Source organism: Euphorbia lathyris, chromosome 4 (genome assembly GCF_963576675.1).
Source record: "Euphorbia lathyris chromosome 4, ddEupLath1.1, whole genome shotgun sequence".
Lineage (NCBI taxonomy): Eukaryota > Viridiplantae > Streptophyta > Magnoliopsida > Malpighiales > Euphorbiaceae > Euphorbia > Euphorbia lathyris.
In genome coordinates, this window is record NC_088913.1 from 26,003,050 (window position 1) to 26,017,472 (window position 14,423).

General features: G+C 34.7%; 2 protein-coding genes and 1 pseudogene across 2 annotated transcripts; 1 reads left to right on the top strand and 2 right to left on the bottom strand.

The window, feature by feature from the left end:
- Positions 1-6,606: 6,606 nt before the first annotated feature.
- LOC136226724 (L-type lectin-domain containing receptor kinase IX.1-like) lies at positions 6,607-9,952 on the top strand. Its single transcript, XM_066015364.1, has one exon. The coding sequence runs from the start codon at positions 7,671-7,673 to the stop codon at positions 9,696-9,698; it is 2,028 nt and encodes a 675-aa protein (XP_065871436.1). The 5' UTR covers positions 6,607-7,670; the 3' UTR covers positions 9,699-9,952.
- Positions 9,953-11,124: 1,172 nt separating this feature from the next.
- LOC136226725 (L-type lectin-domain containing receptor kinase IX.1-like) lies at positions 11,125-12,881 on the bottom strand. The gene is made up of 2 exons (XM_066015365.1): positions 12,768-12,881; positions 11,125-12,655 (listed from the first exon to the last, which is right to left on the bottom strand). The coding sequence occupies exons 1-2, from the start codon at positions 12,803-12,805 to the stop codon at positions 11,797-11,799; spliced, it is 897 nt and encodes a 298-aa protein (XP_065871437.1). The 5' UTR covers positions 12,806-12,881; the 3' UTR covers positions 11,125-11,796.
- Positions 12,799-13,869, bottom strand: LOC136227103 (L-type lectin-domain containing receptor kinase IX.1-like; annotated as a pseudogene).
- Between the last annotated feature and the right edge of the window lie 554 nt (positions 13,870-14,423).

Below are 14,423 nucleotides of genomic sequence, written 5' to 3' on the forward strand. Positions count from 1 at the left end.
AAATTATGGTTGATGCTATTTCTTGCTGTTGATCTTATGGAGTTTAGGGGTATTATTGGCAGATGCAAAACTCATCTTCTTCAGTACGTCGGTTACTCAATTTGTTTTATTAGGCGACAAGTTAATGTTTTGACCCATACGTTTGCAGGGCCGGTCCTGATAATTTATGGGCCCTAGAAGGAATAATAAATAAAGACCCCTTTAAAAAATATTTTACGTAAAAAAAAATTAAAATATATTTCAATTACATAATAAATAAAAAAGTATTTTTATTACTAGTAATGATAAGGTACATATTATTATGTTCACTGAGTACAATTGTTTATGCAAAATAAAAAAGATGTTTCACAATTTCTTTAAATTATGGATTAAATCCTTATTTGACCTATGTGGTATCCAAAATTTTATCATTTGGCTAATGTGGTATTATTTGATAACATTTGTCCCTTGGAGTATTTCCATAAGGGATATTTAACTCATTTTAGATAAAAAAAAAACTATCCAATTTGTTAAATTTTTTGCCAATAATTTTTTTTATTTATTTTTCTATATAGACGTATATATGGATAAATAAGCAAAAAAAAAAAAAAAAAATTCCTTATTTGTCTACATGTTAAATCTATATGGTCCAAAATTAAATCAATTGCTGCGTGTTTATATCGTGTGTCAAAAATTATGTCGTGTAGCAAAAAAAAAAAAAAAAAATTAACAAATCGATTAATTTTCCATCCAAAATGGATTAAATGTCACTTATTGAAATACTTCAACGAGAAATTTTATCAAATGATATGATAAAATTTTGGATACCACAAAGGCCAAATGAGTGTAATTCTTAAACTAACCCTCAATCTATATTTAAAAAAATCAATTAGATCTCTTTTGAATTTAAAATATTAATTATTTGAACCTTTTAGAACATAAAAAATAATATATTAAAAAATGATTTTATTTATTAGAATTCCTTAATTTTAATATTTGTACGCTAAGCTAATAGCTCTCAATTGTGAAGTTATATAAAAAATGTGCTATTGTTATGAATCAAACACATGAGCTTTGTAGGGGAATAGTAAGCTTTACCACCGAGATATTTGATATGAATTAGTTTTTGGTTTATATACAAATGCACCTAATAAAAAATTTGGGACCCTCTACAGCCTTAGGTCCTACACCTGGGCACTCCTGGCCTTAGCCTAGGGCCGACCCTGTGCGTTTGTAGTTACTTGTTATGTTTTCTACAATGATGCTCCCGTTTTATTTCTCATGCATTATTGAATTCTTACGGTGCGAGACTCATTAATGGAATGTCTTTAAAAAGACAAGTTATATAATGGTTCAATACTAATTAAAAATAATTTATTCAATATCATAAGTCGACATTCAAATTAATCCAGATTCAAATTGGATAGGTTATTCTTTATAGGCAAGGCAAATCCCTTAAAGAAATTACAGCAGCATTTGTATCTCTAAAATTTGAATCTTAATTGGATAAGGACCACGTATTTGCTGGTAAATAAATAAATTACTTAGGTGGTTGAAGTGTTGAAAGAAACACAAATATCACTCCATGCCGTATGGGGCATATATATAAATAAATAGGGTAATTTTTTATTGTTTGAGATAATTTCGGAGTTCTTAAGATTTGTTTAACTATTATTCTATTAGACATACAATCATTTAATAATATTACCTTAATTAGTGCTAATACGAGGATCCCCTTTATAGTATGCAACTTGCAAGCTGTAAAGCTACTTTTGTGCGATTATTAATTAACCCAAAACTAGCATGGTCCTGTCAAATGTTCATTTACTGCTTACTTACCTGGAAAGACCCAAATATCATTACTATTATTAATAAGAACTTATTTCTATTACGTTTTGCTCTTTATCGCTCCCAAATTACTTATTGCCGTTCCCATTTGGACAATTTTGCTCTTTTTATAATTTTTTTCAAAACTGAAATATTTTGAGAGAATCGGCCAAAATTTGGCCGGTGCAAAATCGTAAAATTTTTAGTGACAAAAAATATCAAATTGTTCAATTTTTTGTGACGAAAATGGAAAATCGTCATAAAAATATATATGTTATTTTCATGAGTTCTTTGAAAAAAAACGTAAATTTTAATGTTTCCGACTTGTAATCATCCATTTCCGGGTTCGGAAAAACGATTCCTAAAATACCAACAAAAACATACAATGCCTTTTTTTTTTAATGATTAGTGATTCAGTGGGACACGCGTTATATAAACACACACTACTAAGATTTCAGAACTTCACTAAAATTTTACTCGGTGATAATGGGTTATTTGATTCTACTTACGTGTCCAACGCGCCTTACTAATTCGGCCTCGTTGATAACCTAATAAACAATAACATAGGTCAGACGGGGCCAAAGTCCGGCAAACCCGCTCCGATACCTAGTTTAGAGATAGTAGTTAGAACCGAATTGAATTGAAGGGTATAGTTTAGAGACAGTAGTTAACATACCGTATCGTGTGTCAATACTGTCTATTTATAGGTTTTTTAGGTTAAGGTTGTCATCACTTTATGAGTCCTTTAAGATTCCGTATTCCTCAAGGATTCCGAAACCTGTAAAGAATCATTTATCTCGTAGGATTCTAGAAGATTTTCTTGCAATTGGAGATTGGAGCTCCGATTATTACATTTGGCCCTCTATAGTCGTGCTTTGACCGCTATCGTTGTATTTGGGCCGCTAAATCCCACACGTGTCTTTTAACTCTAAAGAGGGTGAAAATGATGTCGTCCACGTGTCCTAATTTTCTATGATATCATTGGGTTTCACTATGGATTATCCATATATAAGACTATATTTGATACATTATTGACAGGATATTAAGTTTATTATATATATATATATATAAAAGTTTTTTTTAAGCATATAAAAAAGTTAATTAAGTTTGTTTTTGATAGATACATATAAGAAAAAGGAGTTGGGTCTATGTGTGCAAGTGCAAGTTATTTAATTATGAGATGCAGTTATTATATAATTGGATTTTATTTTTTCATTTTCAAGTATTGTTAATCAGTGTTGTAGGAATTATCCACTTGTAATTAAATTGAATTGGTATGGATAAATATGTTTTCAGATTTATCTAATTAAATTATTAAGATAAATAGAAATTCTAACTATCTAAAGAGATAAAATTATAATTGATTAAAGTTGATCATGTCTTACTATGATTAAGATGCGATAAATAGAGCATCAATCAAACTATTATCAATAATATGCAACTCCCTCTCTCCCAACGTCTGTTCTTAGTTAGTGAAATCATAGAAGCTAGCTCCTCCATATTAACATTGTCATAGCAGATATGTGATCGTAATACGAGGTCACGATTCAATTCTTCCGATGCAACAACTTAACGGGATTCTCAACTACAAGAGATAACCCGATATCTCGTATTTGATATCCGAATTATATAGAGGAATTCCTTCATTGGTGTTAGATCTAAAGATCTCGTGTTTTGTTATCCGTAGGATCCACATTTTAGATTAGAACAGTGTTTTTAACTCGAGTATAATTAATATATACGTTGTTAATTAATTATACATAAAAATGTGTTTTTAGACTATTTATATGTAAAAACGAGATTAAAATCGTAAAATATACACTAGATTTGTGATTTGGGGTTTATGTTATTGTTTAAGTCTCAACGGAGAGTGTGTGATGCACAAAGATAATTTTCCTCGTCCGTTTGAAAAACAAATCACACCAACATGACCGGAGTACCCAAAAACCCTAAATAAAAAAATGAAGTAATAAAATGTCAGCAAGGCGATGCATGTTGATTCATCGTCGCTAAAGATCAACATTTGGTCGCTGAAAATCAACATTCTGTCGCCAAAACGAATCGTATCGTCGCCAAAGATGGAGCTGCTGCCGCATGTCGTGTCACTTAAGTGGCACGTCGTGTGGGTCAGTTTCTGACTTTATAAGTGTATTCTCTTCGTACCAGCTCCTTGTGCCACTCTCTCGGATCAGACCCTACTCCACATGACGTGCGAAATGATTGGCACGCAGTGTGGGACAGTTTTGGCCTCTTCTCTCGCTTGATCCCTCGTGCTTTGTTCCTCCCCCAGTTTTCCTCGTCCGGACTCGACTCTTGAAGGAGATGCTCTGCATCAAATAAAAAATAAAATAGAGGGGAGAGTAGTCCCTCAATAATGAGAATAAAATTGAGACTTTTTGTAACATGCTAGTCCAATATCATATCATGTACATATTATCCGCTCTGGCCCAAATCCAATATATTGGCCTCATGGTTTTAAAATGCGTCTGCATGTATTGGATTCACACTTTACTAATAAGCCTCAATCACTCTCTCTCCATTTCCGACGTGGGATTCAGTTCATTCCTGCCCTCATCGCCATCCCATAGGGCCGCTCCTTGCTCAGACTTTCTACCCCAGCGCCATCCACTCCGGACCGGGTCGTTACACTTTTAGTGATACAACAATTTTCTATCTTATAAAAACGCTTGAGAACGCTGAACTGAATCTTCTTAAAAAACTCATCGGATGTTTTGGTAATATTGTTTCACCAAGGTTGTCATCATCTATATATGATAAAATGAAGCGAAACAAATATAAGTTATAACTGGAATATATATTAAGCCAAAGTAAACTAATTTATTGGAAACCTATTATGTTTTTGTTTGATTCCTTAGATGGAAACCGACAACTCAATTCCTTGGTGGCTCTTTCGTACGTTTGAAGTGGTATGGTAATACTTTTTTTTATTGAAGAAAATAAAAATAATAATATGAGATTCATTAAATATAAAGTGTTCACACCAGGAATCCAATAAAAATATCTATAAGTTGGGATTTGAATAGAAAATGAATACCTTAAATTGTAGGAGAATCCTAATTGAAAAATAACATTGTGCAAGTGAGTTGGGTTTTCCAACAAAAATTGCATCAAATCCTGTCATAATAACCCATCTTCTACATTTTGCCATTTCCCATCAATTTAGAAACCTCAATACCCACTTCGTAATCATAGCAACGGATATTATCTTCCGGTTAAGAACCGTCCTTTGGGGCTCGTAAACATTAATCCGGTTTTTAGAAGACAGAATCCTATATATCGTCTCTTACGGCTATTTTATCTTATTATATATAGGATTATAGTTAAAAAGGCGTTACTTCGTAAACAAGAGATTCTCGTGTTAAATTGGACGTTAATATTCTATTTTCTCTTATAAATAGCACTCTTTTTCCCGAGGTAATGTTACGTTTTATTATTATATTATGGGGGTGTTTGTTTACTACAGTTTCTCTTCATATTTGTCTTTTCGAATTAAAAAGAAGATTTTTAGATGTTTGGTTAGCAAACTATTGTTTGCCTTCTATACATAAAATGTAGTTTTTTCCAAAAGCAGTTAATTTATGCTTTTCCAACAACAAACAACATACAACAAACAGTATCAGCAAACCACAAGTAAATCAAGCGGGCCTTATATCTCTTGTCCTTTGCTTTTATTCTCAAGAAAGATTATTGACTTACACTTAGACGCGAAAAGTCTCATGCTGGTCATCAACACCTTATAAATGGATTTCGGATTAACATTGGCGCTGCAATAACGGAATTTTTTTTATCCAGAGTATCAATATATAATTTTTTCTAGATAAGGTTGAAATTTTTCCTTAATATTTTTCGGGAAATGGAGTTAACGTAAACAACGATAAAAGGAATTGGTTCTCAAAGTTTTTATAATGATTTTCGGATCTAGTTTTTCATTTTTCTGTTATCATATTTTGTACCGTAAAGAGTATAAAATCTATTAGAACTATTTTATAATTATTAAACTCGAGAAAACTTTTTCTTAGATGCACATCTACTAATTCAATAAAAAAACTTAAACAATTTCGCCTCGAATGCAAACCTCTACTTGATCATAGATCTGTAAAATTAAAAATTAACTATATTTTTTACAATAATTTCATATGTCAAAATATTGGAAAACCAAATATTGGGCCATTACACTGTTTGAATTTTGGTTTCATTAAGCGGTTTAATTTTAAAAGTGATTAATATTTATTAGGTCCCCATTTGGTATATCACCCTTAGGCCTCCAAAATCTCAGATCTGCCCGCAGTTGGTAGTCCAAGTTGACTTTGTAATAAAAGATCTCTACATGAATAGTGACACGTGAATTTAACTAACGTCTGTCCTTTTTGTGTTGGGAATTTTTCTGGATTGCGACAATTTAGCGGAAGCAATAAATCTCAATTTTATTGAATTTATGAGGTTTACAAGAGTATGTTCTCTAGAAACTTTCTAGAGTTACAATGAGATAAAACAAAAGTATTAGCACTCGGGTATTTCCCAAAAATACCCAAAATAATTATATTTACTATTTTTGTCTCTCCCTAAAATAATTAAACTATCCTCTAAAATAAACTCTAAAAAATTCACAAGGCACAATTATGTCTCTCTCACTCTACATTATTCCTCTCTCTATTAATTGCCTTATTGACCACCGAATTCGGTGGTCAATTCTTTTTTTTTTTTTTTTTACAAACTACAAAAACAATAGTTCATTACTACAAATTATAAAAATAGTCCCTCATTAATTAGGACTTTACAACAATTTTTTTTATTTAATTGTTTTAAATTAATAGTTAATTTTCTCAACAATCTTCCCCTTAACTATTAATTTAAAACTTTTATTTTTTTCTTCATACCGGAGCACTTCTCTTCGCAAACAACTTCTCGGAGCACTTCTCACCGAATCGATTTGTTGATGCACTTCTCATCAACCTTCAACTATTGGAGCACTTCTCTCCAAATTAAGCAAATTCTTCTTCATCAACATGATTTGCCACATTGACACATTCTTTTCTCTTGTTCATGCAATTTCATTGCACGTGCCCAAATTTCTTACACGAAACATTGAGGCTTCCCATTGCCAGCAGTCTTTCCCTCAACTGCTTGCTCATTTTCTCCATTTTCTCACGTCCAATTGATTTGGTGCGTGACGCTAACATCAGCAGGGGCCCAAAATTGAACCATAGCTCTGATACCACTGTTGGGAATTTTTCTGGATTGCGACAATTTAGCGGAAGCAATAAATCTCAATTTTATTGAATTTATGAGGTTTACAAGAGGGTGTTCTCTAGAAACTTTCTAGAGTTACAATGAGATAAAACAAAAGTAGCAGCACTCGGGTATTTCCCAAAAATACCCAAAATAATTATCTTTACTATTTTTGTCTCTCCCCAAAATAATTAAATTACCCTGTAAAATAAACTCTCAAAAATTCACAAGACACAATTGTGCCTCTCTCACTCTACATTATTCCTCTCTCTATTAACTCCATTTTCTCTTCTTTTTCCCCAATCTATATATCTGAGTTTAAGTCTTTGGCTTTTATAAGCCAAGGCACCTTCTTCTTCTCAATTAATTGTGCCAGAATTATCATTAAAAAAGTAAATAAACTAATATAATACCTTAATTCACTCGAAGCCTATTCCCTTATTTCATCATTCCGGCCGGCTTAGTGGACCTGTATTTACAAACTTTTAAACCATACATCCGTCACAAGTTCTATTTTTGTACTTTGATCAAATCCAAGTTCTTGTAAAACAAAAGAATCTATATAAAAACAAGCCATGTAAACATTTCTCACTTCCTCTAAACTGATACTGTCCATGGCATTAATCAAATCCTGGAATTTTCATCTCCACTTTCTGATTCATTTTCTTCTAATATTCCTGAAAACCTCTGTCTCATCTTTGAATTTCAACTTCACCAGCTTTACTTCAACTGATCCTGAAATTTCCAACGAAAGAGATGCAAGTATATCCAGTACTGGACAAATTGAACTCACCTTCAATCCGACTGGAAATGGGAATCGATATGGCCGAATCACTTATTCGAAACCATTGCATCTTTATGACAAAGCCTCCAATGGTTTCACTAATTTTTCTACTCATTTCTCCTTCACAATCAATCCGAAAGTTAACTCCAATTCTGTTGATGGGCTAACATTTTTCCTGTCTCCCAATGGCTCGAGAATTCCTCGTAACTTGGAAGGTCGAGGCGGTATCGGCCTTGTCAGCAATGACCAGGATGCACTTAACAGAAAAAACAACAAGTTTGTTGCTGTTGAATTTGATACCTACAGGAACAGTTGGGATCCGCCTTATGATCATGTAGGAATCAATGTTAACTCCATGGAATCTGTTGCAAACCGGACTTGGAGTGGTTCAAGGAGAGGGTATGAAACAGAAGTTTGGATTAGCTATGATTCAAGCCGGAAAATGTTGAAATTTAGATTCAGTTTTTTAGATCGTAACAGCACCATTCAGTATGGATACAAGTCAGCTAAAGTTGTTATGGAAAGTAACTTGCCTGAATGGGTGATTTTTGGCTTCTCTTCCAGCACAGGGAATCCGAATCAGACAACACGAATCGCCTTTTGGGAGTTTGATTCAAGTTCAAACATTGTCGAACATGGTCTCGCTCCATCTCCTGCAGGTATTCCGGCTATTGGAAATGCAGAAAATACTACTCCATCTTCCAAAGAAAGTAAAAGTAATTTGGGACTGACGTTAGGCTTAAGCGTCGGAGGGTGTGTTTTGATCATTGCTGTAGGCCTCATTTTCCTCGGTTTAAGGAGAAAGAAGGGCCGAAAAGACATCACCACGGACGTTTCTGTGTTGACAGGTTCCTTTAGTAAGGATTTCAGCAACCAAACAGGGCCTAAAAGCTTCACCTATCAGGAATTAGCTGATGCAACAGGCAATTTTTCGGAGAGCCAAAAGCTCGGAGAAGGAGGTTTTGGTGCTGTTTTTAAGGGTTTCTTGAAGAACTCGAATCGTGAGATAGCTGTTAAAAGGGTAAAAAGAGTGTCCAAGCATTGTATTAAGGAGTTCGGATCCGAAGTAAAGGTAATTAGTGGAATGAGGCACAAGAATTTGGTGAAGCTTTTCGGCTGGTGCCATCGAAAAGAACTACTACTAGCATATGAATTCTTACCAAATGGTAGCTTGGAATCTCACCTTTTCAAAGGAAAAAGCTTGTTGGTATGGGAGGTTCGGTATAAAATAGTCCGAGGATTGACTTCTGCATTGCAATACCTTCACGAAGAAGGCGATCAATGCGTGCTGCACAGAGATATAAAATCAAGCAACATCTTGTTGGATTCTAGTTTCAATGCTAAGCTCGGGGATTTCGGGCTAGCACGGCTTGTTGACCACGGGAAAGGATTCGAAACCTCAGTTATGGCAGGAACAGCTGGCTATATGGCTCCTGAATGTTTCATATCAGGTAAGACTAGCAAAGAATCTGATATATATAGCTTTGGAATCGTTGTACTCGAAATAGCCTGTGGAAGAAGAGCTATTGAACCAAAACTCGAAGATGGACAAGTGAAAATTGTGGAATGGGTTTGGAAACTGTATGGAATGGGGAAAGTACTCGAAGCAGCCGATCCAAAACTACACAGAGACTTCAACGAACATCAAATGGAACGGTTGATTATCGTCGGGCTGTGGTGTGCTCATCCTGACTACATTTTTAGACCTTCAATATGGGAAGTTGCCAATGCACTTCTTAATTTTGAGGCTTGCTTACCTAATCTTCCATCAGAAATGCCTCCCCTAGCTCACCTTGCTCGGCTTTCCGAATCCTTATCAGATGATTCTGCTATTAGTCCATCACGAACACTAATGTAAATATGATAATCAATGTATTCGTCAAAAAAATTTGTGTATTGTCTTTTGTTATTAAATGGAAGAGCAATGACATACTTGTTTTTGTTATTTATTGCTTCAGATGAATAAAAAAAATGAACTAAAACTGACAAGTGACAAACATGAAATGCAGAGAAGCAAATGAACAGGCTTAGAGCTTGCAGTAACATAGTCTGAGGAGACTGTTGGAGCTAGTTTCTGAAAATTTAGTCTAGGATCAGCTGCTTCAATTTAGTGATCTCGTGTTCGAGTATACTAACTTTAAGGGGAAGATCCACCTAAATTGTGTTTGACAAGCCCTCAAACAAAGAGTAATCGGATTAACTCTATATATATATATATAAAAGTTTTCCTCCTACGTAATAGCTCTTTAACTATAACGCTACTAACATTATAACATATAAATTTCATTTCATGATACAAAAGTCCTCTAACTTTACACTATACTAACATTAAAGTCCAAATCAAAGAAAATCCATTAAAAAATTAACAAAATGATAACCTCAAAATAGATCTTTAACCATAATTTATGGTAATATAGATAAAAAGAGGGCGGGCCTTGGCGCAACGGTAAAAACGTTGTTGTCGTGTGACCGAAGGTCACGGGTTCGAGTCTTATGAGCGGCCGGGGACGCGTAGTGCACCAGGCCACCCTATAGATAAAAAGGGTCAATGATGTAGTTAAACTTGTCCTAGTCATCGTTTCGTTAATTATTTAAACAGATTTTTTTTTTTTTAAATCTGGACTTTAATGTTAGTATAATGTAAAGTTCAAGAACATCTATGTCACGGAATAAAATTTAGGAGCCATAATACTAGTAGCACTATAATTCAGAGACCATGGATGTATTTTAACCGAGCAACAATCCCAAAACTGTACATAGCTGATTATTTACTAGCTTTGCCTGTTAATTATGACACATTCTGGTTCCATATACCCCAAAGTCCCTGCACAAACTGTGGTTTGTGAACTTTTTCCATGTTGCATCATAGTTTTGCATATCCAAAATCCCCAAGCTTGGCATTGAAATTTGAATCCAACATTACATTGCTTGACCAATTGCATTAAATATTTCATTCTTTAATTATTCAGAACATCAATATCAGACTGTGACACATAGAATATATTTTAAATGAATCAACAGGTAAGCATTTTTACCTGCTCTGATCCATGGTGAAATTGACGTTGAAAGGGCAGCAGAGAAAACCAAAAAAATACTGGTTTGTTTAGTTTATCAAATTAATAATTATGCCAACCATGATCATTGATCAATAATTTTCTGGCTCAAAGAAAGTTTTTATGCGCAACTTAAATTTATCTGCAATTAAATAGCTCATCAATTAGTACATTATAGAAATAAACATATATATGTCAAATTACTCATGATCATACTATATATATATATATATATATATCATATGATGTTACTCTGCCTACAATTATATTTATATATATATAAGAGAATTCAACAATTTATGATAGCACGAGTCTCTTACTAATATCTAAGTGCTCACTATTTCAGCATATAAGTTGAAGCCTCTTTGTTTTTTAAACTAAAGCCATATATGAACTCATGGCCTGTATTCAAATGATAACATTAAGAAAGAAAATACAAAAGGACATAAATCTATCAACCGGAACAAGTAAATTCTGTGACAATGAGATAAGATAACTAGTAGCAATTTAGGGATGACCAAAGCAATGCAAATGTAGAACCTAAAATATCCGAATACTTAATCTCAGCAATCCAAATGGGAACGTCGAACCAATTACTAGCCATCGGTTCCATTTTAGTTTCAGCAGTAATAAAACCTGAAATATCCGATACCTGTTGCTTCCTTACAAGGAGAGAGGAAGATCAGGTGGCCATGTAAAGAGGGGCCTTGTTCGTGGAAGAACAGGCAATGGATCTTCAAAATTCAAGACTGCAATTGCTTGTCTGATGGAAGGCCTAGATTCCGGATTTGGGTGAGCACACCAAAGACCAACTACAATTAAACATTCCATTTGTTTCACATCAAAATCCCCATCTAGTCTTGGATCAGCAGCTGCCAGTAGCTTTTCTTCTCCATACAGACCCTAAACCCAATTAACCATGTTATATCTATAACTACTTGAATCACTGGGTCTTGTACCGCAGGCAATATTCAAAGCAACAAGCCCAAAACTATACACATCAGATTCCCTGATACACCTCCCTGTATGGAAGCATTCTGGAGCAAGGTGGTCTGCGGTGCCCAATACTTGATCGGTAACAAAGTAGTCCATTGACTTTGCAGGATCAAAACCTCCAAGTTTAGCATTAAAATTTGTATCCAGCACAACATTTTCCGGCTTTATATCTCCATGCACTACACATAAATCTCCTTCTTGCAAGTAGAGCAATCCGGAGGCCAGATCCTGAACAATTTTATACCTCAGTTCCCACGTCAACAAGTTATCTTCTCTGAAAAAGAGATGGTAATTCAAACTGCTGTAAGGCATAAACTCTGTGAGTTCCACTAAATTCCTATGTCTCAATCTACTAAAGATCATAACTCTGTGAGCATACTCCTTCATCTGCTGATCGGAATCGCTTCCTCTTCTCTTTATTGAAATGTACAGGTCCAGTTCCTTCAAGAATCCTTTGTAAGATGTACAAAATTCTTCCTCCTCGAGTATGTTTTTCTCTGAGAAGTTATCTGTGGCATGAACCAAATCTTTGTTGGAAAACATCTGCAGGCCAGTGGATCTTAGGATATCAATAACTACTTTTCTCTGTTTATTCCTATTCCGAAAGACAACCATTGAAATTTTTACAGGATTATAAGACTTCAATTCATTCAAGATTCCTTTGTAAATTGTACCAAAACCTCTCTTCCCAAGCTTCTCTTGTTGTGGAAAGTTGTTTGTTCTGTGAACCATATAATTGTAGCCAAGTCTTGGAGACTTGTTTCGGCTTTCCTCAGAAACAGTAACACTAGAATCAGAAGACATGGAAATTGAAGCAAAATAGCAGACCATGGCCTCTTTGATGGCAAAATAGGAGATGGAGCATGGAATTTGAGTACCTGGATTGCTTTCTCCATTGTAGGTCTGGACTTTTCATCTGGATGAGCACACCATAGCCCAACTATCATTAAACGTTTAACTTGTTGGTCATTGAAATCTCCATTTAGTCTAGGATCAGCTGCTTCAAGTATCTTCCCTTCTCCATCGAGATCCCAAACCCACTCACTCAAATTTATTTGATCTTCTCTTGCCTTCAGGTTGATGATTTTTCTTCCACAAGCAATTTCAAAAGAAACAATCCCAAAACTATATACATCTGATTCCTTGTTGCCGTGCCTGTAGAGACACATAACCAATTCTGCCTGCTAAAGCTGTGCATTCCACACCTTTTCCATGATCTGCTAGTCTTGCTAAACCAAAATCACCAAGTTTCGGATTGAAATCTGAATCTAACATGATATTGCCTGCCTTTATATATCTGTGCACCACATATTGCTCCCATTCTTCATGTAGGTAAAGCAATCCTGAGGAAAATCCTAGAGCAATTTTGTACCTCATCTCCCATGTCAGCAGCCTATTTTCCTTAAAAAGATGGAAATCCAGGCTGCCGTTGGACATGGACTCATAAACAAGTAAGAGTTCCTCCCTGTCGTGGCACCAGCCCATTAGTTTTACTATATTTCTATGGCGCAGCTGACTAATGATCTTAACTTCCTACGTATACTCCTTTATGCCTTGTTTTGAATCTTTTGACACCCTCTTCACTGCAACATAACAGTTCAATTCATTTGAGAATCCTCTATAAACTGCACCAAAACTTCCCTCTCCAAGTTTATCTTTATCTGATAAGTTATTTGTTGCTTGAACCAAGTCTTTGTAAGAGACCTTCCGAGCACCAATAACCTTTGCAAAATCATTGTCCATAGATTCGTTCCACTCAACCATCTCATCATCAATGGATTTATCCAAGTGAACTCCATCATACCGATTCTTTTGAACTTCTTCATCATCAAAGGATTTATTAAAATCAACTCTATCATTGGCCACGAATTTGCCTAACTCAACCCTATTCAAGTCAACTCAACCATGACCTGTGTTTTGAGACAAGTCAAATCCGTTATCTCCAGCAGATTTATACAAGTAAACTCCATTATCATCCATGGATAATGGAAGAGTGTAGGCAAAATTGATAGCAGAAGACGTGCCAGATAGTTTTTAGCCTCTTTTTGGGAGAGAATGAAAATCGGAGGAGAAAAATATGTAAAAGTAAGCTGCTTCGGAAGATTCTAATACTCTTGTAGAATAGAAGAAAAGTCATAGAGCCGGCATATTTAATTAACACCGAAATGTTACATCATCTATCTTAATAATGGCATTTGCAAGTTGATAAACAAAAGGTCAAAATCCACAAAAATCCTAAGAATCAAAACAATCGAGATGATCCCATCACCACACAATCGCAAAAAGATCGAACCTAAATTCTAAATTAATCAAACTAATTTATTACCAAGATCAATTTCAAAAGAGAACCCAAGAAAACAAAATGCTAAACAAACAAACTCATATCACACACCAAAGTGAGAGTGGATGAGTAGGCAAGAGCAGCAATAACAGTGTGATAGTAACAAAAGAGAGTATTGGGGAAAGAACCTGACATGTATCTGTCTTTGCAACCTCAGCATTAGGATTAATCCCAAAATACAAAAGAGAAACGT

Coding starts and splice junctions, on each gene's coding strand:
- LOC136226725 (XM_066015365.1), bottom strand. CDS start 12,805: ATGAAAAGTCCAGACCTACAATGGAGAAAGCAATCCAG. Junction 12,656..12,767: donor CAATGGAGAAAGCAATCCAG/GTACTCAAATTC, acceptor TTCTGAGGAAAG/CCGAAACAAGTCTCCAAGAC.
- LOC136226724 (XM_066015364.1), top strand. CDS start 7,671: ATGGCATTAATCAAATCCTGGAATTTTCATCTCCACTTTCTGATTCAT.